The sequence below is a fragment of the Capsaspora owczarzaki genome (assembly GCF_000151315.2).
Source record: "Capsaspora owczarzaki ATCC 30864 unplaced genomic scaffold supercont2.8, whole genome shotgun sequence".
NCBI lineage: Eukaryota > Filasterea > Ministeriida > Capsasporidae > Capsaspora > Capsaspora owczarzaki.
Window position 1 is genome coordinate 251,841 of NW_011887299.1, and position 20,101 is coordinate 271,941.

Below are 20,101 nucleotides of genomic sequence, written 5' to 3' on the forward strand. Positions count from 1 at the left end.
ATTAAAATACAGCGAATGAATTCAGGATTGGAAGGCGATGATGAATATTTGAATGGGATTCGGGAGGCTGAACGATTCGTTTGGCGTTCCCTCAAGAAGAGAAACCGCATCTAGCGTTTGAATGACCTGCAGATTCCACTTTCGGCACAAAGCGACGACATCTCGCGCGTCGCTGCCAGAGCGAGAGAGCGAGAGAGCGAGAGAGAGAGAAAGAGAGACAGCATGCGGCATTTGAGAAACAGAACGGATGGATGTCTCGCCTCTCGAGCGCTTTCACAAAATACTCACTCACCTGCGATTTTCGTACGCACACCACAGCTGGGCATGAGGGTAAGACTCCAGGATAGCGGAGGCGGAGCAAAGAAAGTCATCGAATACTGTTCAACAACAAGCGAGAGAACAAAACCAAAGGCGACGATTTAGCAAAGCACCATGGCAAGGAAGCTGATGCTGCTGCTTGCATCTTTTTTTTTTTTGGGGGGGGGGGCAACACCATGAAACTCACAGACGGGATCATACAGACAGTCCGAGGCAAGCAGTACATCGGGTGGTGTTGTCGCGCGCGACAACCAGGGTGGAAAGGACGCCCATTCCAACTCTGCAAATGTCACACAGGGCCTGTGCGTGTTTGGCGCAATTGTCAAGGTCTCCTGATCAGACAGGTGTTGGAGCGTGATTCGATTTGCAGCGCAAGTTCGCTCCAGAGTTGCCACGACGGCAGGCGCAATGTTTCGACGATCGGTGAGGAGTACGCGCGCTCCAAGCAGAGCGGCTAGTATGCTTGGAAGACCAGTACCACATCCTAGCTGAGGAAGAGAAGTTCAAGTTGCGTTGAAGCAGGTGGGGAAGCGAAAATCAGTGAACGGAGGTTTGTTAGCAATGACACTTGCGCAACTACTGCCCGATCGCATTGTTCAACCATCGCAAATTGCACCAAACAGTGCAGTTCACACGAGACTGACGGGAGGGAATGCTTTTCATACCTCCCAGAAGACGGGTGGATTGGTGGATTGCTCTGATCGGAGATTGTTGAAGCTTCTTGTCCAGCTTGTTTGCCAGATATACTGTGCTAGCACAACTGCCGAGGGCCATGTATACAGTGCGCAGTCTGCCTATGAAGGTGGAGTGGAGCGAGCGAATCACCATGAGCGAGTGAGTGAGCGTTTGGGCAAATGGGGCAACAGCGTTGACGGCACGTCCAAACTGCACGCGCGATCCCGTGCGTTGCGTGCAGACTACTCCATACATTGATGTCTAGACTGCCATTTCCATACTCTTGCTCTGCGATCGTCACTGCGGGGCAGGTCTTGTCTGAGTGCTCCGTTTGCTCATGCGTGGTGTTGACAAAGTGGAAGAGTCGCATCAAGCGGCCAGTCGTGCAAAGCCCCTGGTCTATTTGGTCTATTGGGAGTGGGTGTTCAACACAAGTGATGTGCAGGAATTGAGCTGGCTGATGCTTGCAACCGCGCGTATTTGCTCTGAGCAGAAGCAAGTTCAAGTTCAATCCAAACAAACAAACAAAAAAACTGAGACTGCGTTTCAATTGTACGAGGTCGATGAATGAAATCGAGAGCGCGATTCATCTCTGCTGCTGCTGCTGCTTGTCATGGATTTTGCCTTTGTTGGTGACTGAGTGCAAGTGAGCGAGTGGAGCGACTATGCTGCACTTTCACCCGTTTTCACCCCCCACTCCTTCTCCGATTGTTGCACGTCCAGGTTGTAATACTGTACTATGATCATCATCATCACCATCATCATCACCATCATCATCACACCTTTCTTTTGGTTTCCCTTTTGCTTCACTGTTGCTTCACTGCAGTCCTAATTTCCCACCTGACAATCCCATTCAATGGCTGTGCGTTTGATTGACTTGAGCTTCGTCCTCTTCCTCTTCCGGCAGTCTGCTGCTTGTGATCATTCCATCTGCATCTCCAACCCCCCCCCCCTTGCCTTGCCCTGCTTCCACCACCCTTCGACCAGCTTTAGCTCGGCTCAAAGCTGATCGAACAACGCTCGTCTTTTTTTTTTTTTTCTTTTTTTTTTTTCTCTTTTGTTTTCCTGCTTTTCTTCAAACTTGACCCATCATCCACTCAGAGCTGGGGCTGCAGCATCACGACGCTGTTGCAACAACGCCGTCGAACCAACCTCGCGCATCTTGTTGCGTTGCAGCCGATGCGATGCGCTACAACAACACAGCGGTATCGATCGAACCTTCCTTAGAATAAAAAAAAAAAATAAAACAAAAAAAAGGGATCGACATTTTTTTTTTTTTTCGATTGTTGTTTGGTGGTCGTTGATCGAACAAGCACGGTTTTTGTCGCTTGTGCTTGCTCGATGCTGCTGCATTGATGTATTGTTTGAAGACATGAACGAGCCACGGCAGATCTTGAATGAACCGCAGACGAGAAAGAACGAGCAAAAGCAACATGAAACATAAAAAGTCGTAATCAATGGAAAAATCAATGGAAAAAACAAACACTGAAATAAAAAAAAAAAAAAAAAAAAAAGAACCAAAAAGCCATTTGTTCATAGAGCTGATGATTGGGCGTCATGGATGGCAGCGTGCAACTCAATCTGAGTGACATACGCTTGTGAGCGGCAGTGTCGAGATCCAGTTCGAATCAGAGCGACTTTTGCCAAGGGCTGTGTGTGTTTCGCACAAATCTGAGACGTGTGTTCATTCACTCTTGACCTTGACCTTGACCTTGACCTTGACAGGACGAAGATTACTCTCCCGCTACTACCCCCTCTGGCTCGCCGCTGGCTGGCCTCGAAATCTCCATTGCCGATGCTGAGAAGCGCAAGAAGTCTGGCGAAATTCTCTCGGACCCCTTCATTGCCTACAACATCATCTCTAAGGTTGGTGTGTGTGTGTGTGTGTGTGTGTGTGTGTGTGTTTTTTTTTTTGGTGCTGGTGATTGGTTTTTGGGTGCTGGTGCTGGTGGTGTGCTGGTGATCGATTCGCGTGTGCTCATCTCGCCGATTCTCCAACCATGGCCAATGTCTGCAGTCCAAGCAGAACGTGCCCGGGTTTGGAAGCTCCGAGTACTACGTGTGGCGCCGCTACTCTGAGTTTGAGCTCCTTCGCAACTACCTGTACATGCAGTACCCCACCGTTGTTCTTCCTCCCATGCCTCCCAAGCGCGGCAACGCCGGCTGGACCAAGATTGTCGACCAGTGATGCAGTACCCCACCGTTGTTCTTCCTCCCATGCCTCCCAAGCGCGGCAACGCCGGCTGGACCAAGATTGTCGACCAGTGAGTGGTTTTTATTTTTGTTTCTTTGTTCGAGAATCTTTTGACCGTCAAACGATTGCTCACTTGAGGGCTTACTCTTTTGTCGTCTTCCTCTCAGCTTTGACCCCGAGTTTATCGAAGTTCGCCGTGTTGCCCTTCAAAGCTTCCTTCGTCGCGCTGCCCAGCACCCCCAGCTTGCTGCTGACGAGACCTTCCACGCCTTCCTCCAACAGGAAGCTTGGGTAGGGTTGTTTTGCCTGCTCTGTTGAATGAGTTGCAGCTGTTTTACTCTGAGCACCCGCTGACCTTGTATTTGTCCTTTTTCCCCCAACCCTGTGGTTTGACAAACTTGACAGAGCACGTCGAGCGCCCAGCTGGCCGACCGCGTCGAGGAGAAGATGAAGCAGCTGAGCGCCTCGCTCAAGCTCAAGACCCAGGACAACCGATTCTTGGATGTCAAGAACTACGCCGACAACCTCAACGCCAACCTCTCCGCCCTTGTCAAGGTGCAGGAGCGCCTGTCCAAGAACATGGCCGACATGTACGAATCGTACGGCCAAACCGGCCCCGTCTTCAGCGACTGGGCTGTCATTGAGAAGGACATTGGTGACGTTCTGCAATCGACCGGCCACTTTATGGACAGCCTGGCCCCCTCTGTGAACGAAAAGCTTCACGCCGAGGAGGATCAGTTCACTGCCGTTCTTCGCGAATACACGCTCTTTGGCGATTCGCTCCGCGTAAGCCGTTTTTTGCGAATCGTTCGGAATTTTTTTTTTTTTTTGTTCTTCCAATCGCTGTTTTGTTTTTTTTTGACTCATTTTTGCACCCTGCCTTTTCCTCTTTCATAGACGCTCGTCAAGCGCCAAGAGCAAAAGCAGTACGACCTTGAAAAGGCGGAGGACTCTCTGGCCTCGAAGGTGTCTTCGCTCGAGCAGTTGCAAGGCGTCACTGCCACTGGCGAGCCTGCCCCTGCTGGCGGCAAGTTCTCGTTCAAGAAGATTTCCTCAAAGATGTTTGGCCCCGACACCCCCGAGGTTCGCGAGGAGAAGATCCGAGCGCTCGAGCAGCAAATCGAAGAGGTAGAAAGTTTTGAGCAATACGCGCGAATAAGTATTATCCAACTGTCACTCACTCCCCCCTCTTCCTTCGACACCCGAATTGTCATCTTCAGGGCAAGGGTCAAGTCCAAATCGCTCAGCAGGAGCTCAGCACTTTCTGCGAAGACGCTCTTCGCGACGTCGAGCGCTTCCATAAGACCAAGGTCGCCGATTTCAAGCGCGTGCTTGTGCAGTACGCCAAGACTCAAATCAGCTTCTACAAGAAGGGTCTGCAGTCGTGGGAAAACATGCGAACGGTCGTCAACGGCATGTAAACAAAGCGCCACCTTCCCGCGCGCGTAGATTCATGTGTTGATGTATTACTTTTTTTTTGCTTCTTGTGTAGTTGCCTGACGAGTACTGTCCCTCACTCCTCCCAAGTGGGACTGTGCGCGTGTGGTTGGATTCGGTGGGGTGGTGGAATTTGTTGATTTTTGTCTTGTTTTCGTGCCGCAGCCATTTGCATTGTTTTCAAATTACACAAATTTTGTTTGATAATAGACAGAGTGTTTCGTCAACCACCCAGATGTTGCTCACAGACAAACGGACATTGAAAACTACACTACAGAACTCGTCATTTGCTGCCCTTTTCATTGGTTGTTGCATCCGACTCATTGCAACTCTGTTTCTTTGGAAAATGTCTTCCTTATCCTGCAGAGCTTCTTGCTGGGCATGTCGCATGGCGTTTGTTTGCAACATGCGTGGGCGTGTTTCGTTTATCGTGACAATGTGCCAACAGTAAATCTTGATCGGTTCAACCCTCGCGTCTGAGTAGCTTGTGCAACGCGGTTGGGCTTTTGTCGCTCCTTACGACAGTGTCTGTCCCACTCTCTGCCATGACAGCATGCTTATCAATTGTAGTCACAAGCAACATGTCTTTTGTGGTGTACAGGTGAGCAATGCCTCAGCGTTCCGCTGTAAATCACGCTGCAGTTTACCTCAGGTCTTGACTTCAATTTCCAAGCCACTAAGACACGACACGAGTTTATTTTTTTTTTTGGGTTTTTGAGTGGTAGGGCTTGACAAACAACACACGCGAGGCACAAGCAATGCGATAGGGCTGCAACAGGGAGGAGGAACTGCATCAACTGCATCAACTGCATCAACATCAACAACAATAACATCATCATCAACATCGACATCAACAACAACAACAACAACAACAACAACAACAACAACAACAACAACAACAACAACAACAACAACAACAACAACAACAACAACAACAACAACAACAACAACAACAACAACTGAATCGCCATCCATCGAGGCACAGGCAACGATCGGCCGCGGGCAAAAGAGACGTTCAGTTGGTGCACGAAGGCAAAGAGCGGTACAGAGCGAGCAAGACAGGCAACAGGAAGCACAAAGTGGTCTCAACTACTCCATGGAAGAGCCATCATCGACCACAGTCGACTCCAGACGCACACGCTTGGCAAGCTGGCGAGGAGCGTCGTCGTCGAACTCCTCTTCATGCTCGCTCGAGGTCACTGAGTTCGACGTGCTCGCTTCCAATGCAGCATGTGTGCGACGACGTTGAGTCAAAGCAGCAGCAGGAGCAGCAGCAGCAGCAGCAGCAGCAGCAGCAGCAGCAGCAGCAGCAGCAGGAGCAAAGACCGACAGGGCGGCAGGAGCATTTTGCTGTTCAGTAGGAGCGTCAACCACAACGTCAGGCAGAACGACAGGAGCCTCGACAGGAGCATTGCCAGGAACCTCGACAGGGGTCTCGACAGGAGCAGACTCAGCGGAGGTCGAGGAAGCTTCAAATAAACAAGCGGCCCAAGCGGGTATCTCGCGCTTGAACTCACTCTCAGGGAAGATGGCAAACGACAGCTCTGGGACAGACTCCGTCCTCGCGTCCCCAAACACATTGTTCTTGAACTCTTCACGGAGCACGTTCTTGATCTTTTCATCGTAGTGGTCTTGGGGCACGAGGTGTCCAGACGTCGTCGTCGTCGTCGTCGTCGTCGTCGTCGTCGTGAAGAAGAGCCCCTGAATCCGGATTGGGATCTGTGTCTCCTTCTGCCGCAGCATCAGCTGGAAGAGCGCAACGAACAGTGCCGAGCGAATCAGCAGCTGTCTCTGAGCAGCCTCGACTGACTTTGTAGTGCGCTTGATCTCCACCAGTTGCACCCCAACACGAGGCTGCACAGGGTCAAGTGCAAGTGGTGCCATGGCATCGCACTCCACTTCGCCCAAATGCAAATTGAGCGTCGGCTTCAAGCGAGTGTAGATGTTGACGGCAACCAGGAGACCGAGCTTGCCGCAGAGCATGTCGTGAAGCTTGGGAGCGGCGGAAAGGCAGAGTTGGTAGCCTTGTTGCACATGTCCTGGAACTCTGTTGCAGCATCGTGAAGCAGCTTTCCAAAAACGGCGGCCTGGCTGTCGCAATTGTCAAAGTCAAGCCAAATGGTGCGCATCTTTGCCTCGAGGGGTTGATCCACGACGGCAGGGTTGCCCAGGACGGCAGGTTTGTCCCCGCGGGCAGGTTTACCCACGAGGTTTGGGAACGGCGTGCCAGCGACTACGACAGTGCTCTTGATGTAGGCCCACTCTGTATCAGAACGAGAGCGTCCTTTTCTCTCCGAATCCTGGAACATCACGTTCGCATTGGTCTCGGCATTCTCGAACAGAGCTGCAAGTGCCTCTTGATTCTTTGCAGGCAACTGCTCGACCACTGAGTTGACTTCGTACATGAAACGCAGAAAGTCGCCAGAGTCCTGTCACAGGTTCAATAGTGAAGAACACGCAAGCAACGGTAAGCCGCACTGTGCGGACAACGATCGCCCTCACAACTTTCAACGTGTTGTGTTGACTTACGTAGAGCCGCTTGGCGATCTTGCGGGTGTGGCTCTGGACGTCCTTGAGCTCAAACAGGCTTGCACTCTGGGCATTCTGGTGAAACCAGCGATCAAAAGACGAAGGAATGACGATGAGTTGCCAAGAACGCACAAACACCAACTACAGCAGGCTATTCCTGGTAGTCTTACCGTTTTCAGAAGTGCGACACCGGCTTTGAGCGCCTTCTCGAGTGAAGCGAACTTCATGTTGTACACGAGCTGCGAGTTCCGCGTCAGCACCTCAAAGTGGGCTTCAGTCATCGCACCCTGCAGTATCTGCACATCTTTTACGTCTTTCTGCACGTCTTTGATTTGCGCTGTAAGGCGTTCCTCCATGGCGTCCACTTTCTGTGAAGAGCGATTCTCCATGTCGTCCACTTTCTGTGAAAAGCGATTCTCCATGTTGCCCATTTCCTCCCGCAATTGACCAATCGCTTCCAGAATCCTGTATGATGCGTAGACAGAACAGAGTTTGTGACACATTCGAAGCATTTTGTGCGATTAGTCGCTTGTTCTCAAACACTCATCACCAACCAACTGCCGCTTGCCAACGAAATAACGAAATGACGGATAAACCAAAACTTCCAACCTCGTCCCGTCCTCTCCCTCTGCCCCTCCTTCCCCTCCCCCCAAAAAAAAACCAAAAAAGGAACAAAAAACAAAATCAAAATCAAAATGGTCAACAGAGCAACGGGATTACTGGAAGGAAAGCAGAAAACAAACAACAAGGAAAAAAAAAAAAAAAGTAAAACAAAAAAAAAAAAAAAACAATCAAGAAAACAAAGGCGAAGCCCAAGAGCGCATCGCACAACCCTTGCGCCATAGCGACACCCAACAACATCAATCAGCAACACGCCATTCTGTCATGGACAGACAGAGAAGATCGTACATCCACGCATCTCACCACTGCATCATTGGGGTTTCATCCCATTTCCAGCATCTCTTTTCGCCATCCCCTCCTGCCGACTGTCGATTCCAACGGCGAGCAAGAACCATTAACAAGCGCAACGCAATGCCAATGACACTTGATCAACGCATTGGAGTCTCGTCTCGACGTCTCCCAGGAGGCGTGGGTTGAGAAAAAAAAACCGCGAAAAGATATGGCGGGAAATGAGTTGCAGATGAACGCGCGTTTTTGAAACAAGCGTTTTGAAACAAAGGACAGATTCACTGCCAGCATCACACTGCCCGCATCGCACTGCGGACATCCCTCCAAGATAGATCATAGTGCATTTAGTCAGCAGCGTTTGTCGGTTTGGGCGATGGGGGGAGGGGAAGCGGTGGACTGCTGCTCCCGAGGGACGGAGGGAGACACCGCGCTTCATTTTTTTTTTCGCGCCTTCAACCAAAGCCGCCAACGAACTCACGGGTTTGCAGGGGCCACAAGCTCCTCAGGTGTGGTTGCAGTGGTCATGCGAGTGTGGCCACGAGCGCCGCCACGAGCGGCGCCACCACGTCCCGAAGAATTGCTCATGATCGCGAAAAACACCAGAGAACGAGAGACGAAAAAAGTGAAAAGGCAATTGTCAAAAAAAGAGCGACTGCTCTCCAACTTAACACCCAAAGCGGCGAGATAGGGATTGACAAGAATCGATGAAAGCGTTTTCAATTCGAGTTGAGGTGCGTTATGGGGTGGCCAAATAATGCGAGGAACTTGCAGTTGTGTGTACGACTCGAGTTCGTCGTCGCAGCCAGTCCACTGGTCCTCGTCGTCATCTTCAGTGCATTAACAGTAGCGGCGTCGTCGTGACAGGCAAGCTTGACGTCTTGACAGGCAAGCTCGAACGACGAATCGAGACTGCTGCTGCTGTCCTTCGAGTCGGCATTCGTCGTCGGCTCTGACGAAGAGCTGGAGAATGTGTCATCCAACTGTGTCAAGTTCATGTAAGATTTTCATTGTAGAACGGTTCTCTGCAAGATAACATGATGACAGCGATGGGTTCAAGTTTTGCTTTACCGAGTGGGCCATCCAGGGCATGTCGAGAGGCAGAGGCTTCACTGCGTCCTCAGCCAGATGATGGAACCGCGTGTCCGGATGGTGTGTCATCTGCTCAGAAGCAGGGAGAGGCGATAGGATGGTGGTCATTCGAGCTGTCGACGGGCAATGGATGGAAAACGGTGAAAAGGCAGCTTTTCTGGCGCCAACCAGCAGCGGAGAACCCAAAGATGATCAAATACAAAAAAGACTGACTCTAACTTTCAAAATGTCAGTTGCTTTGTTTGGACGCGAGGTGCTGAATCTGCAGTCAGTTGCAACCGAGTTCGAACTCTGTGGTCAAGACTTCAAACCCATTTTTGGATTCATTGTCCCATTTGCAATTTCATTCCATATTGTGAAGCTACTTGTACTCGCTTTTACGATTTTGTATGCTTTCAGGTGAAACAGAGAGTTTGTGCAACACTAGCGCGTCAGAAGCAAAGGCCTCCGTCAAACTCTGACCGCAAAACCCATGAGCCAAGCGGGTCATCAAGTAGTCTGTATGATGACCAGGGCGCTTGCACCAGGTTTTCACTGCACAATTCGAGTATAAAAAAGTGTGCTATGGATTACAACGGAATTTACACGTAACTGCGGACGCGCGAGAAAATAAACTCGTTCATGGAACTCAGATCAAAGTCGTTCACGGTGGACGTGGCGTCCGACATGTGCATGATGCTACTGTAGCGTAGCCAGGTCAGGCGGGAGTTGCGTCGGGAGGCCGATGATTTCACTTGCAATTCCATGTAAAAGATGCTTTCGAGTGAAGAGGGAACGACTGGCTCGACATGCGGTGGCCGACGAGAGCTCACTCCGCGTGTGTTGGCTTGAGCGCTAGAGGTCGCGCGATTTGGTCGGCGGCTTTCCATCTTCTTGACTTTGATGACGACAATATCGCCGTGAAGTCGATACTTGCCCAGGTAACCCGTCTCTTCGGCGCCTGTCTGTCGCGGTGGGTTTTTGAGCCGAGGGACGACCAAGGTTGGATCGTCTGGGGTGATGAGCGAGATGACTGTTCCGTCGGCAAAAAACCGCAAGTATCGATAGTATTCGACGCGATGGAAGGGCTGGAAAAAGTTGTCGAGGCTCTTCTCGCCAGCGCGAACATACCACAGTCGGGCAATGTACAATCCATCCACGCGCACGCGCGGGCGTTGGATGTACACGGATCGCCATGGGAGCAGGGTGACTGCACTGCCATCTGCATGTTGTGCCACTCGTTGTGTATACAAGGCAAGCAGTCGTCGATGCTCCGCTTCCAGCTCCCGCCACCGATGCTGACTTGACATCAACGAGTGAACTGAGACGGAGGCGTGGGACAGGGCGCTCCCGGCTAGCGGAGTCGGCTCCCAACTATCCAGGTGGATTTGGCTGAGATTGGTGGGCATGGTGGCGTGCTGAGTTTCGGGGTGTTGACGATGCAATCCGCAACACGGTTGCATCGTGCACTCCCCACGTGCAGAAACACGCCACCCGCCACAGCGATTCGTCTCGTGCAAGAATGTGCAGCTGCAAGAGAGAGAGAGAGAGAGAGAGAGAGAGAGAGAGAGAGAGAGAGAGAGAGAGAGAGACAGAGAGACAGAGAGAGAGAGAGAGAGAGAGAGAGAGAGAGAGATTACAAGAAGCGGCTGATCAGCAATAGGCCGAGCACAACTTTCACAGACAACCAACCAAAAGGACGCCCCTACCTGTTTGCACACGCGCGAAATGGCCTCGAGTGAGCGCAAGTCCAGCTCGGATCCAATGACAAAGAGCAGAATTTGCAGCAAGATCTCGATGGGCAGATCGGAGATGTGGGCTGTTGTGCGCAGCGTGGACTCGCGCATTGGCAAAATGGGCCACAAGTCGTAGCCGGCAGCGTGCGCATCAGCCTTGAGCTGGAAGACCAAGTCTCCGTCATTGCGTTGGACAATTGTAGTGGGAATGGTAGCAGCAGCAGCAGCAGCAGCAGCAGCGTCGCCTGGCGCGGGTCCTTTTCTCTTGTGCAAGCTTGCGGTATTGGAAGAGCGGGATGCTGCGTCGTAATCCGACAAAACATCTTCTTGTGCTTTGCCTCCTTCGTCCTCATCGTACCAAGTCTACGCCCACAAGCCATTTGGCAAATGAATTGCATGTGTTGTGTGTGTGTGTGTGTGTGTGTGTGTGTGTGTGTGTGTGTGTGTGTGTGTGTGTGTGTGTGTGTGTGTGTGTGAGCGTGAGAGGGCAATACATCCCAAAGAACGCGGGAAAAGAGGAATTCAACAAACAACAACCTTGTCATGCTCACCATGTCTTCGTTTTCAGGAAAGACCATGCCTGCGTCGACAATAATCCGGTCAATGTCGGGTACCAGTTGAAATGCCTCACGGTACAACTCCATGGCGGCGAGGGCTTGTCCGGTCGATTCGAGGTAAGCGGCAGACTGGTGCAGTTTGAATGCGCGCTTGAACGTGTCGTCGCTCTGCAAGTTTCGCAGCGATGGCGGAAGTGCGAGGTGGGTTGGAGGTCCTGCAAGTGAATCCGATGTCGCTGTGTTTGTCGCGCGCGAGGTCTAGGATTCGGTAACAAACACGGAATGAGCAAGTGGGGGGGGGGGCGGGCAGGGTTCGATTCACACGTTGTCGCGTTGTCACCCGACCCACACCCACAGATAGCACAATAGAATAAAGACTGAGGTTGCCAAAAATGCGTCGTCTCGTTTTGAATGAGCGAAACATTGACAATTGCGCAACGTGAGGTGCTTGTTTCAACACCAAATTCGGATTCAATAGATTGGTTCTCACCGATGCGCCGGCAGAATGAGAATAATTGGAACTGGTTCTGCCAGATGCACTGCTCGCGTCACTTGTCACGGCAGCGCTGGTCGCAGGGTTGGTCGATGCCGAGGCGGATCGGGCAGCGAGCTCGCTCTGCCACTCGTGGCGGAAGGACGCCAAGTCCAAGTCCCCTGCCGCCGCCACCGCCGCGTCGCCATCCTCGTGGCTCAGCACGACAATCGAGTCCATGGCCGCGGCTGATGGCACGGCAGTTGGCGTCGTTGTGTTGAGGTCGAGTTGTTCGAGCTCGAGCTCGAGTTCCACATTGTCGGTGTCGTCCGATGCGTCCGCCTGTCCCGTGGATTGAGACCGCAAGAGACCGAGGGAAGGAGTTGTAACAAGGGGTTTGAGTTCAAGAGATGAGTTGTTGGTTTCAAACCCCAGGGTCAAAGCAATCGTCCTTCATCGACAACAAACACACATCGCTCGGTACGACCGCCTCGGCTGCAGCGGATGATCGCGACATTGACTGAGCAAGCACATGCATCATAGGCGAGCGAGCGATAGCAATATACATGTATTGAAGACAAGCACAACCTATCATTGAAGCACTGCAAATCAGACCACCATCAATTCGGACAGACCGACTGTCATTTTCGCCGTTTTGGTTTGAGATCTGAGCGCCTTTGGCATGAGAATTTCGAGCCAGCCGACGTGCACCGTTTGACTGATCACACAAGCTTCCAGCAAATCCAAGAATCCTCTTTTGATTGGGGAAGGAGGAGAGGGGTTGGTTGTCAAGATTAGTTTGAAATCTGAGGAGCTTGGCTGCCGTGTATCCTGATTCTCCAGGCTTCCGCGCTGTTTTCGTTTTTGTTTTTTATTTTTTGGGCACATTCTGAGCAGATTTGTTTCAAGCCCCCACTTTCACTCCCCATACAGCATTTTTTCCACAGCAAATGCGCGTCATTGAGGCCGTCGCCTTTGTTGCGCTCGGTGCGATTTGGGGCTCTTCGTTCCTCTTCATCAAGTGGTCTGCGACCTACTTTCCCCCGGTCAGCCAACAAATTCATCCCATTCATCCACCACCCCTCCTTTTCCTTCGCCGACGCTCAAAGTTGGTTGTATGGAGCCATGATGAATATTGGAGCGGCCATGCGATGCTTCTTTTGATTTTTTTTTTTTTTTTTTTCCATTTTGGCTCAGCCACAGCCAAAAAAAACCGCTGCCTTCTCAGTTCCTTCTCCCTCTACTTACTGAGACTGCGCCTGAGACTGAGACTGAGACTGAGACTGAGACTGAGACTGAGACTGAGACTGACAGTCGGAGTTGCGCAGAGCGTCCGATTCGTGACCTTCCCCTTTCAAAGAACGAGTCGTGACTCGCTTTTGTATTTTATTTATTTTTTATTTATTATCATTATTCCGATTGAATCCATGCATCCATCATATGACTGCCTTATTTTCGTTATAATCTGATTGTCTTACCATTTCATCACTAGTGTCGTTCTCGTTTTACTACCATTTTGCTACCGTCGTTTCTTTACTCTTTTCCTCACTAATTTTTATCCCCCTCTTTCTTCTTCTCCTCCTTCTCCTCCATCTCGCCGCCCATCCATTCGCGACTCTCGACTTGACGCATCTCGCGCTGCCCATCTCGCGTCAACAAAAAGCGCTGCCAGCCATCCGACAGCCCTCAACCCTCAGCCCTCTCGTCCAATCAAATCCCACCTCGTCTCATGTGGTGCTCATGGCTATGGCTCCATCATTCGACTCACTTGCTTGTACCTTGCCTCTTGACTTTTGCTTGCTGGGTTTTGGGTTTTGACAGCTGACGCTTGTGGGCATGCGACTGCTCCTCGCGGCCATCATCATGTTCGCCTTCAACGGCATCCTTGCGGTCGTCCGGCCATCACACCGCGACATCCTCAAGAGCCACTTCCGACGTGACTTTATTCTCAAGGTAATAGTCGTGCTCATTGAGCTCAATTCAGCTCAATTCAGCTCCTGCACAATGCAAGAAAGTGGTAACATGCTGTTCATCATTGACAAACTCACCTCCCCCCCTCCATCCTCTCTCTCTCTCCCCCCCTTACCTATACAGGCGCTGATGATGGGCTTCCTCAATAACACCATCCCGTTCACTCTGGTCGCTTGGGCCGAAACAAAGTCGGCAGTCAACGTCGGCATCACATCCGTGCTCGACTCGGCCATTCCGCTGTTTGGCCAGCTCTTTGGTCACTTCTTGCTGGTAAGCCCTTCTGCGAGACAAAAGTAGGACGAGAGAGCGAGAGTAGGAGGAGAACCCGGGGGGAGGGAGATTGGTGGTCACCACCGATGCGAATACTGAATCTTAACTCCGTCTCGTTTCTGCTGCTTCAATCCCCCCTCCCCTTACATCATCACGCAGCCGAATGAACGCATTACACTGAAGCGCGGCATCGGTCTCGTCGTTGGTTTTGCTGGTGTCATTGTCGTGTGCCTGGAGCGCATGATTGACTCTGGCGACGACGACTCCAACAGCGACACCTGCAACGCCTGTGTCTACGGTTACTATGCCATGATTATCGGCGCCACCGCCTCGTATGCCATTGCATCAGTGTGGGGCAAGCGCACGCTCCACGAGTTCAACCCCGTCGTGACGGCAACCGCCCAAATCACCTCTGGCATGCTCATCAATGTCATTCTTGCGCTTCTCTGGGAGTTCAACTGGCCTGTTGATGTAAGTCAGAGCAGAGCGCTTGCTTGACACACATCAGAGAATTGCTCCCCCCCCCCTCAGTCGACCTGTTGCTAACATGCCGACATTTGTTTGGTCATTTGGATCTCGCGCAGAACTTTGCCGGACAAACACACTTCTCTTTCCTTGACGATGCCGACTACAAGGCCTGGATTGGCATTGTGTATTTGGGCGTCGTGTCCACCTGCATTGCCTACTCGCTGTACTTTTACCTTCTCGCCACGATCGGTACGAGCAAACTCTTTCTTTTGTTCGCGTCTTTCACACTCGTTGTGCTCAAATTGCTGCTCTCGCTCGTTGCCCTATTTTTCTGCAGGATCTGTTCGTCAAACGATGGTCGGCTTCTTGCTGCCCATTTTCGGCGTCTTCGAAGGTGCTCTGTTCAACAGCGACTGGGCTGGCGTGAGCTGGGTCTACAAGGTTTTGGAAGTTGTCGGTTAGTGCTTTTTTTTTTGTCGAACGCCTGTTGCTCTTGCACAAAGTATTGTGATTGATTTGTGCACATCGTTTCCTAACTGCTTTTCCCCCTTGCATCATTGAAACAGGCACCCTGCTTATTGGTGCTGGTATCTACTTTGTCAACATGTCGGACAAGAAGAAGCCGCAGCCAGACGGCGAGTCGGACGACGAAAAGGTGGCGCTCATCAACGAGACCAGCAGCGATTACAAGTCGTACGCAAATGGCGGCGTTACACGGTTCCTCAACAACCAGGTCATCAACGGCGCACCAACCTCGCCGCACGATCCTCGAACAAGTATGCACAATGTGCAATCATACGCTTAGAATGAGTCCCCTGCCCATATGTCAGCTGTAGCGACTGCATGTTTCGAGTCGATAATCAATTTCGTTGTAAATGTAGATCTATGTCAAATTTTCCTTGTTTGTAGTCGCCAGAGGCGATGGTTTTTTTTTTGTTTGTTTGTTTCTTAGAATTCGCACAAACCAATTCCAAAACTGAAGGGGTTGGTCTGCTCTCGTATCGTTTCATTGACAAACCCAAACAAACAAACAAACAAACAAACAAACAAACAAAAAAAAAACTAGATCAAACTCTCGACTACTTTTGCTTCTTGGCCTTCTTGCTGGCCTCGCTCGAGTTGGAGGCAGCTGCGTCGGATTGCTTAGCCGCCTTGGGCTTGCCAGACAGCAGTGAGCTCAATCCGTGCTTGTGGGTGAGCATCAGAGCAATGAACTGGTAGATGGCAACACCTTGCACGGCCAGAATAGCACCAGCAAAGACCAATCTGCATTTTGGTTGAGCGATTGGGCGATCAGAGTGAGCAACGCGGCCAGTGCGACGACAACAGAGAAATTAACACAATCACGCCTTACCCCGCGAGACCAGCTCCTTGGGGCTCATCAACAGCAACAGTCTGAGCATCGGTGGCGCCTTCAGCCGAGGCGGGCTCGGGGACAGCGGCAACCGCGGTCGAGGACCAGAACACCTTGAAGAGCAGGGTGATGATGGCCTGGCGCACAAAGACAAAGACGACGGCCCAAGCTTGGAAGCTGCAATTGCCGAAATCAGGTTCAAATTGTCAAGCTGTGAGTGCGGCGGACTCGGGCATTCCTGGCTGGAACAAACCCACCAACACACGCTCACCTCTTGCGTGCCAGATCTTCCTTCTTGGCTTGTTCGAAAAGCTGGTAGAACGAGTACAAGAGCTCCGACACAGCTTGAGCGCCGAGGAGGCACACAGAGACGCGCGAGTAATGCAGGTAGTAAGCGGCAGCCACGAACGCAGCATTGATCAGAGAGTAGATGACGCGGGTGCGAATTTGCTCAGGGCGGGCCTCGACAATCCATTGCCAGGGAATGTTGTGGAGCCAAAATGCAATCTGTTCAACGGAAAACAAAAACAAAAAAATAAAAATAAATGAGAAATGTGTGCAGCAAAATGGCAAAGGAAGCTGGCAGGTCGTGCATCCAAGAACTTACAGAGGACAGCAACAACAACTTGGTCGACAGGCTGTAGAGGTGATGACAATCGGAGACAAGATCAGAAAAGCGGGTTTGGTCAACTCGAGGTGAAAAATTCAGGTCAAACCAATCGACGAAAACGTACTCCATGAGCAGGTGGGGGAAGCCAGCTGTGAGAGAGGCCGAGTTGGTAATGTACGAGTTCTACAATGAACATACCCCGTTCAACAAGTGAGACTCAAGGCGTGTCTGGTGCTGCTGGTTCAAAAATCACCCCTTTCAACGTACATCGCGGATGATGGACCACGACCAGAAAACAACAATGCCATAAAAGAAGATGCGGAATGCCGATTCAAACAGTTCGTGGGTGCGGATGGACGAGAACTTGAGGCGGAGAATGAACTTCTGTTGCGGTGACGAGCAAAATGCAGCAGAGCAGCAGAATGTCAGAGACAAAATCCGGCGGACAGACTAAAAAAAAAAAAAAAAAAAAAAAAAAAAAAAAAAAAAAAAAAAAAAAAAAAAAAAAAAAAAAAAAAACAGCCGGAAAGGAAAAACAATAACACTCGTACATCGAGAATGAACTCTTGGACGATTGCGCGGACGGACAGCCAGAAGCAAACCAGGAACAAGAGCAAGGCGAGATCGAGAGGGCCGGTGCCGTACTCGGTCACGTCAACGGTGACTGGTTGCAAAGCACAAAGCAAGCAAGCAAGCAAGGTCAGCCCAAAGTCAAAACAAGCAGCACAAACAAGCGAGGTTAAACGATTGAACTGTGGGGGCATGAAAACCATCTCGTTTGAATCCAGCCCTGTTGATCCCTCCGCTCCAGTCTCATCATTCTCGCACTCTCATCCACTCACCGTGACCAAGATCGCGCTTGACTGGGTGATCGTAGCTTGCAACCACGAACGGCGCGACGAAATCGGCCGTGTAGTTGTTCATGTACCCAATGACAGCGAGCAGGCAGAACGACATGTGCACATCGGCGTGGTTGTTCAGGTAGGCGTCTGCCAATGAGAACGGCGCCTTGGGTGCATCGGCGGCATCAGCACCACCAGCAGTGGAAGTAGCATTGGCAGCAGCAGCAGCGTTGGGAGCAGCAGCACCAGCTGATGCTGGACCAGCGCCGCTCAGCTGGTTCTTCCTACGCCAATCAATCGATGAGTGGAAACCAGTGAGTTTACCATGGTTGCTGGCTTCAAGTGCTGTGTGTGTGTGGGCGGTCGTTGGATTTCAACGATCACTGATCAACAGTGAGAGAGAGCGAGATTGAAGGCGAGATCGCTGGTCGAGCGCGGATGTTCTCTCCCAATGGCTGTGCCTGCAGATCCAGAACCGCATCTCAAATGAAAACAGTCAAGCATAGAAAGCGGCGGCACTTGCCTGTGAGCGAGGCGAGCGGCGATCGCGCGACTGACTGGCATTAGAGAACGAGTGAATTGGGAAGGAAGGAAAACAGAGACTGAGACTGAGACTGAGACGACTGAGACTCAAATTAAATAAAGTCGAAAAGCGGTAAATGTACATGGATAGACAATGCATTTGGACTTACTAAGCTTCGCTGAGAACTCGATTGGGCAAGGGAAACCTGCCAAAACCATTCAGAACGCTTCATACAGTGCAACGCCTATTCACTCGCTGATTTTAGTCATTTTCATTCATTGATTCATTCATAGTTTCTGTCATTCACTGCGAACATGTTGAGAGCACTTGGCTTGGCTCGCTCAGTTGCGCGTGCTGCCGCTGGCTCTGCATTGCCATCATCGTCCTCAGCCTCAGCCTCAGCCTCAGCCCCAGGCTCAGCCTCATCAGCCTCAGCAATCGCTGCTGCACTCTACTCACAACCCTACACCCATGCTGGTAGGTCGTGCGCTTGACCATGGCTGTTCAAGTCGTCGCGACTGACTGACTGACTCTCTCTCTTGGCTCTCTATCGACTTGCTTTCAACAACAGGCGCGTGGCTCGCGCAGCCCAGGCGGACCATGTTCATCCAGACGCAAGACACGCCCAACCCAAACAGCCTCAAGTTCATGCCGGGCGTCACGGTCGTCGATGCTGGCACCTACGACTTTGCAGACTCGCGCGCTGCCGCCACTTCGCCGCTCGCACGCCAGCTCCTGCGCATCCAGGGCGTCAACCGCGTCTTCTTTGCTCAAAAGTTCATCTCCATCAACAAGGCCGACGAAGGTACAACAGTTCGTGGTCGAGAGGGGATGTGGCCAACGCACGGAGGATTTCTTTCACCGCGTTCGCACATGCTGACATCGATGTGGATGGAGTCGCAGGCTGGTGACAATGTTGTTGCCTTGCTGCTATGCTCATGGTTTGAGAGCTCAACCGATTGTTTGTGGGCGCGTTGTTTGGTGCGTAACTCCCTCATCAGCCGAATGGCCTGTGCTCAAGCCGGAAATCTACGCAACCATCATGGACTTTTTCGCAAGCGGACTGCCCGTAGTGGTGCGTCTTCCACGGACTGTTTTATCTTTGTTTCAGGAGGAACAAAGAGGGGGGGGGCGGGTCTCGATGTTGTTGGCTTACCTGGTTTTGGTTTTTGGTTTTTCTTCGTGATGATGCAGGAAGCACCAAAGACAACCGAAGAAGCAGCTACTGAAGAGAACGAAACAGTTAGCATGATCAAAGAGCTGCTAGATAGCCGTATTCGCCCGATGGTGCAAGAGGACGGCGGTGACATCGAGTTCAAGGTACTGGTTTTTTTTTTTTTTTTGTTTGCTAGTGCCCTTTGAGCACTTCTTCTCGCTCTCTTTGCGTCGCTTTGTGCTGGTTTTCAAACCTCATTCGCCAACACTTCACTGTGCCCTGTTGGGGTCCCAACGACGATAATGACGACGACAACAGAGCTTTGAGAACGGCGTCGTCAAGCTCAAGCTGATTGGCTCGTGCAGCACTTGCCCTTCGTCCAAGGCCACCCTATACGACGGCGTCTCCAACATGCTGATGCACTACGTTCCAGAGATTGAAAAGATTGAACAAGTTGAAGACGAAGTGGACGAAATTTCCAACGCGCAGCTCGAAAAGCTCGAAGATCGTCTCGAGGATCGCATCCGCACCAAGCCAACCACCCCCGCGCCATCCTCTGCATGATTGCGTGTCGCCTTGTGTGTGTGTGTTTTTTGGTATTGTGGGGGGGGAGGGCCTAGTGTTCAGCGCAGTTGGGTGCTTGTGCTTTGGCAGTAAAACCGAGCTTCCTTTCAATACACTTTGTTCTTCTCTCTGCCACTGAATCCTTCGTATCTGTTCGTTTGGGGTGTGTGTTTGTGTGTTTGTGTTTGTATTTCTGATCGTGTTTGAGTGTTCTCAGTCCTTCATCCTTGTTTTATCATGCTGTCCTTTGCTTCTTGTTCTTGCTCGCTGTCTTCTGCTGCTGCTGCGCCACTCCGACGCACTCTGCTGTACTCCGCGACCACTGCTCCACATCTCACCACCACCACCACCACCACCATCATCAGTGGTAGTAGTCCAAGCAGCAGCAGCAGCAGCAGCAGCAGTCTCCATACGAGCGAGTCGGCTGCTGTCGGCGTTGTCATCGCCG

The 20,101-nt window shown here is 51.4% G+C and overlaps 6 protein-coding genes across 6 annotated transcripts; 3 read left to right on the top strand and 3 right to left on the bottom strand.

Moving 5' to 3' along the window:
• Positions 1-21: 21 nt before the first annotated feature.
• CAOG_08851 (hypothetical protein) lies at positions 22-1,363 on the bottom strand (the record flags this gene model as incomplete). Its single annotated transcript, XM_011272203.1, has 5 exons — positions 22-172; positions 293-377; positions 506-806; positions 984-1,112; positions 1,247-1,363. 5 exons carry the CDS (start codon positions 1,361-1,363, stop codon positions 22-24), a joined length of 783 nt encoding a protein of 260 aa, XP_011270505.1.
• Positions 1,364-1,819: 456 nt separating this feature from the next.
• On the top strand, positions 1,820-4,852 carry CAOG_05018 (hypothetical protein). The gene is made up of 7 exons (XM_004346653.2): positions 1,820-1,855; positions 2,719-2,859; positions 3,011-3,177; positions 3,355-3,478; positions 3,593-3,973; positions 4,085-4,315; positions 4,408-4,852. Exons 1-7 carry the CDS (start codon positions 1,850-1,852, stop codon positions 4,606-4,608), a joined length of 1,251 nt encoding a protein of 416 aa, XP_004346703.1. The 5' UTR covers positions 1,820-1,849; the 3' UTR covers positions 4,609-4,852.
• Positions 4,853-9,732: 4,880 nt separating this feature from the next.
• On the bottom strand, positions 9,733-12,412 carry CAOG_05019 (Fbxo9 protein; the record flags this gene model as incomplete). The annotated part of the gene is made up of 6 exons (XM_004346654.1): positions 9,733-10,548; positions 10,625-10,660; positions 10,840-11,229; positions 11,418-11,681; positions 11,914-12,237; positions 12,368-12,412. 6 exons carry the CDS (start codon positions 12,410-12,412, stop codon positions 9,733-9,735), a joined length of 1,875 nt encoding a protein of 624 aa, XP_004346704.1.
• A 406-nt stretch (positions 12,413-12,818) lies between these two features.
• On the top strand, positions 12,819-15,502 carry CAOG_05020 (hypothetical protein). Its single transcript, XM_004346655.2, has 7 exons — positions 12,819-12,941; positions 13,717-13,848; positions 13,990-14,136; positions 14,296-14,607; positions 14,721-14,853; positions 14,942-15,061; positions 15,171-15,502. The coding sequence occupies exons 1-7, from the start codon at positions 12,846-12,848 to the stop codon at positions 15,407-15,409; spliced, it is 1,179 nt and encodes a 392-aa protein (XP_004346705.1). The 5' UTR covers positions 12,819-12,845; the 3' UTR covers positions 15,410-15,502.
• An 85-nt stretch (positions 15,503-15,587) lies between these two features.
• CAOG_05021 (hypothetical protein) lies at positions 15,588-18,031 on the bottom strand. Its single transcript, XM_004346656.2, has 9 exons — positions 17,934-18,031; positions 17,411-17,694; positions 17,120-17,232; positions 16,836-16,952; positions 16,693-16,751; positions 16,566-16,596; positions 16,230-16,465; positions 15,959-16,135; positions 15,588-15,870 (listed from the first exon to the last, which is right to left on the bottom strand). Exons 1-9 carry the CDS (start codon positions 17,972-17,974, stop codon positions 15,684-15,686), a joined length of 1,245 nt encoding a protein of 414 aa, XP_004346706.2. The 5' UTR covers positions 17,975-18,031; the 3' UTR covers positions 15,588-15,683.
• A 168-nt stretch (positions 18,032-18,199) lies between these two features.
• On the top strand, positions 18,200-19,783 carry CAOG_05022 (hypothetical protein). The gene is made up of 5 exons (XM_004346657.2): positions 18,200-18,410; positions 18,505-18,738; positions 18,935-19,008; positions 19,128-19,253; positions 19,408-19,783. Exons 1-5 carry the CDS (start codon positions 18,248-18,250, stop codon positions 19,651-19,653), a joined length of 843 nt encoding a protein of 280 aa, XP_004346707.1. The 5' UTR covers positions 18,200-18,247; the 3' UTR covers positions 19,654-19,783.
• Positions 19,784-20,101: the final 318 nt, after the last annotated feature.

Excerpts from the sequence above, each read along its gene's own strand:
- CAOG_05018 (XM_004346653.2), top strand. Across the intron at positions 3,974-4,084 it reads TCTTTGGCGATTCGCTCCGC|ACGCTCGTCAAGCGCCAAGA; the intron begins GTAAGCCGTTTT and ends CCTCTTTCATAG. Across the intron at positions 4,316-4,407 it reads TCGAGCAGCAAATCGAAGAG|GGCAAGGGTCAAGTCCAAAT; the intron begins GTAGAAAGTTTT and ends TGTCATCTTCAG.
- CAOG_05020 (XM_004346655.2), top strand. The coding sequence starts at position 12,846 with ATGCGCGTCATTGAGGCCGTCGCCTTTGTTGCGCTCGGTGCGATTTGG. Across the intron at positions 14,137-14,295 it reads TCTTTGGTCACTTCTTGCTG|CCGAATGAACGCATTACACT; the intron begins GTAAGCCCTTCT and ends ATCATCACGCAG. Across the intron at positions 14,854-14,941 it reads TTACCTTCTCGCCACGATCG|GATCTGTTCGTCAAACGATG; the intron begins GTACGAGCAAAC and ends ATTTTTCTGCAG.
- CAOG_05021 (XM_004346656.2), bottom strand. The coding sequence starts at position 17,974 with ATGCCAGTCAGTCGCGCGATCGCCGCTCGCCTCGCTCACAG. Across the intron at positions 17,695-17,933 it reads GCCGCTCGCCTCGCTCACAG|GAAGAACCAGCTGAGCGGCG; the intron begins GCAAGTGCCGCC and ends TGATTGGCGTAG. Across the intron at positions 16,466-16,565 it reads AGTTGTTGTTGCTGTCCTCT|ATTGCATTTTGGCTCCACAA; the intron begins GTAAGTTCTTGG and ends TCCGTTGAACAG.
- CAOG_05022 (XM_004346657.2), top strand. The coding sequence starts at position 18,248 with ATGTTGAGAGCACTTGGCTTGGCTCGCTCAGTTGCGCGTGCTGCCGCT. Across the intron at positions 18,739-18,934 it reads CATCAACAAGGCCGACGAAG|CCGAATGGCCTGTGCTCAAG; the intron begins GTACAACAGTTC and ends CTCCCTCATCAG. Across the intron at positions 19,009-19,127 it reads CAAGCGGACTGCCCGTAGTG|GAAGCACCAAAGACAACCGA; the intron begins GTGCGTCTTCCA and ends GTGATGATGCAG.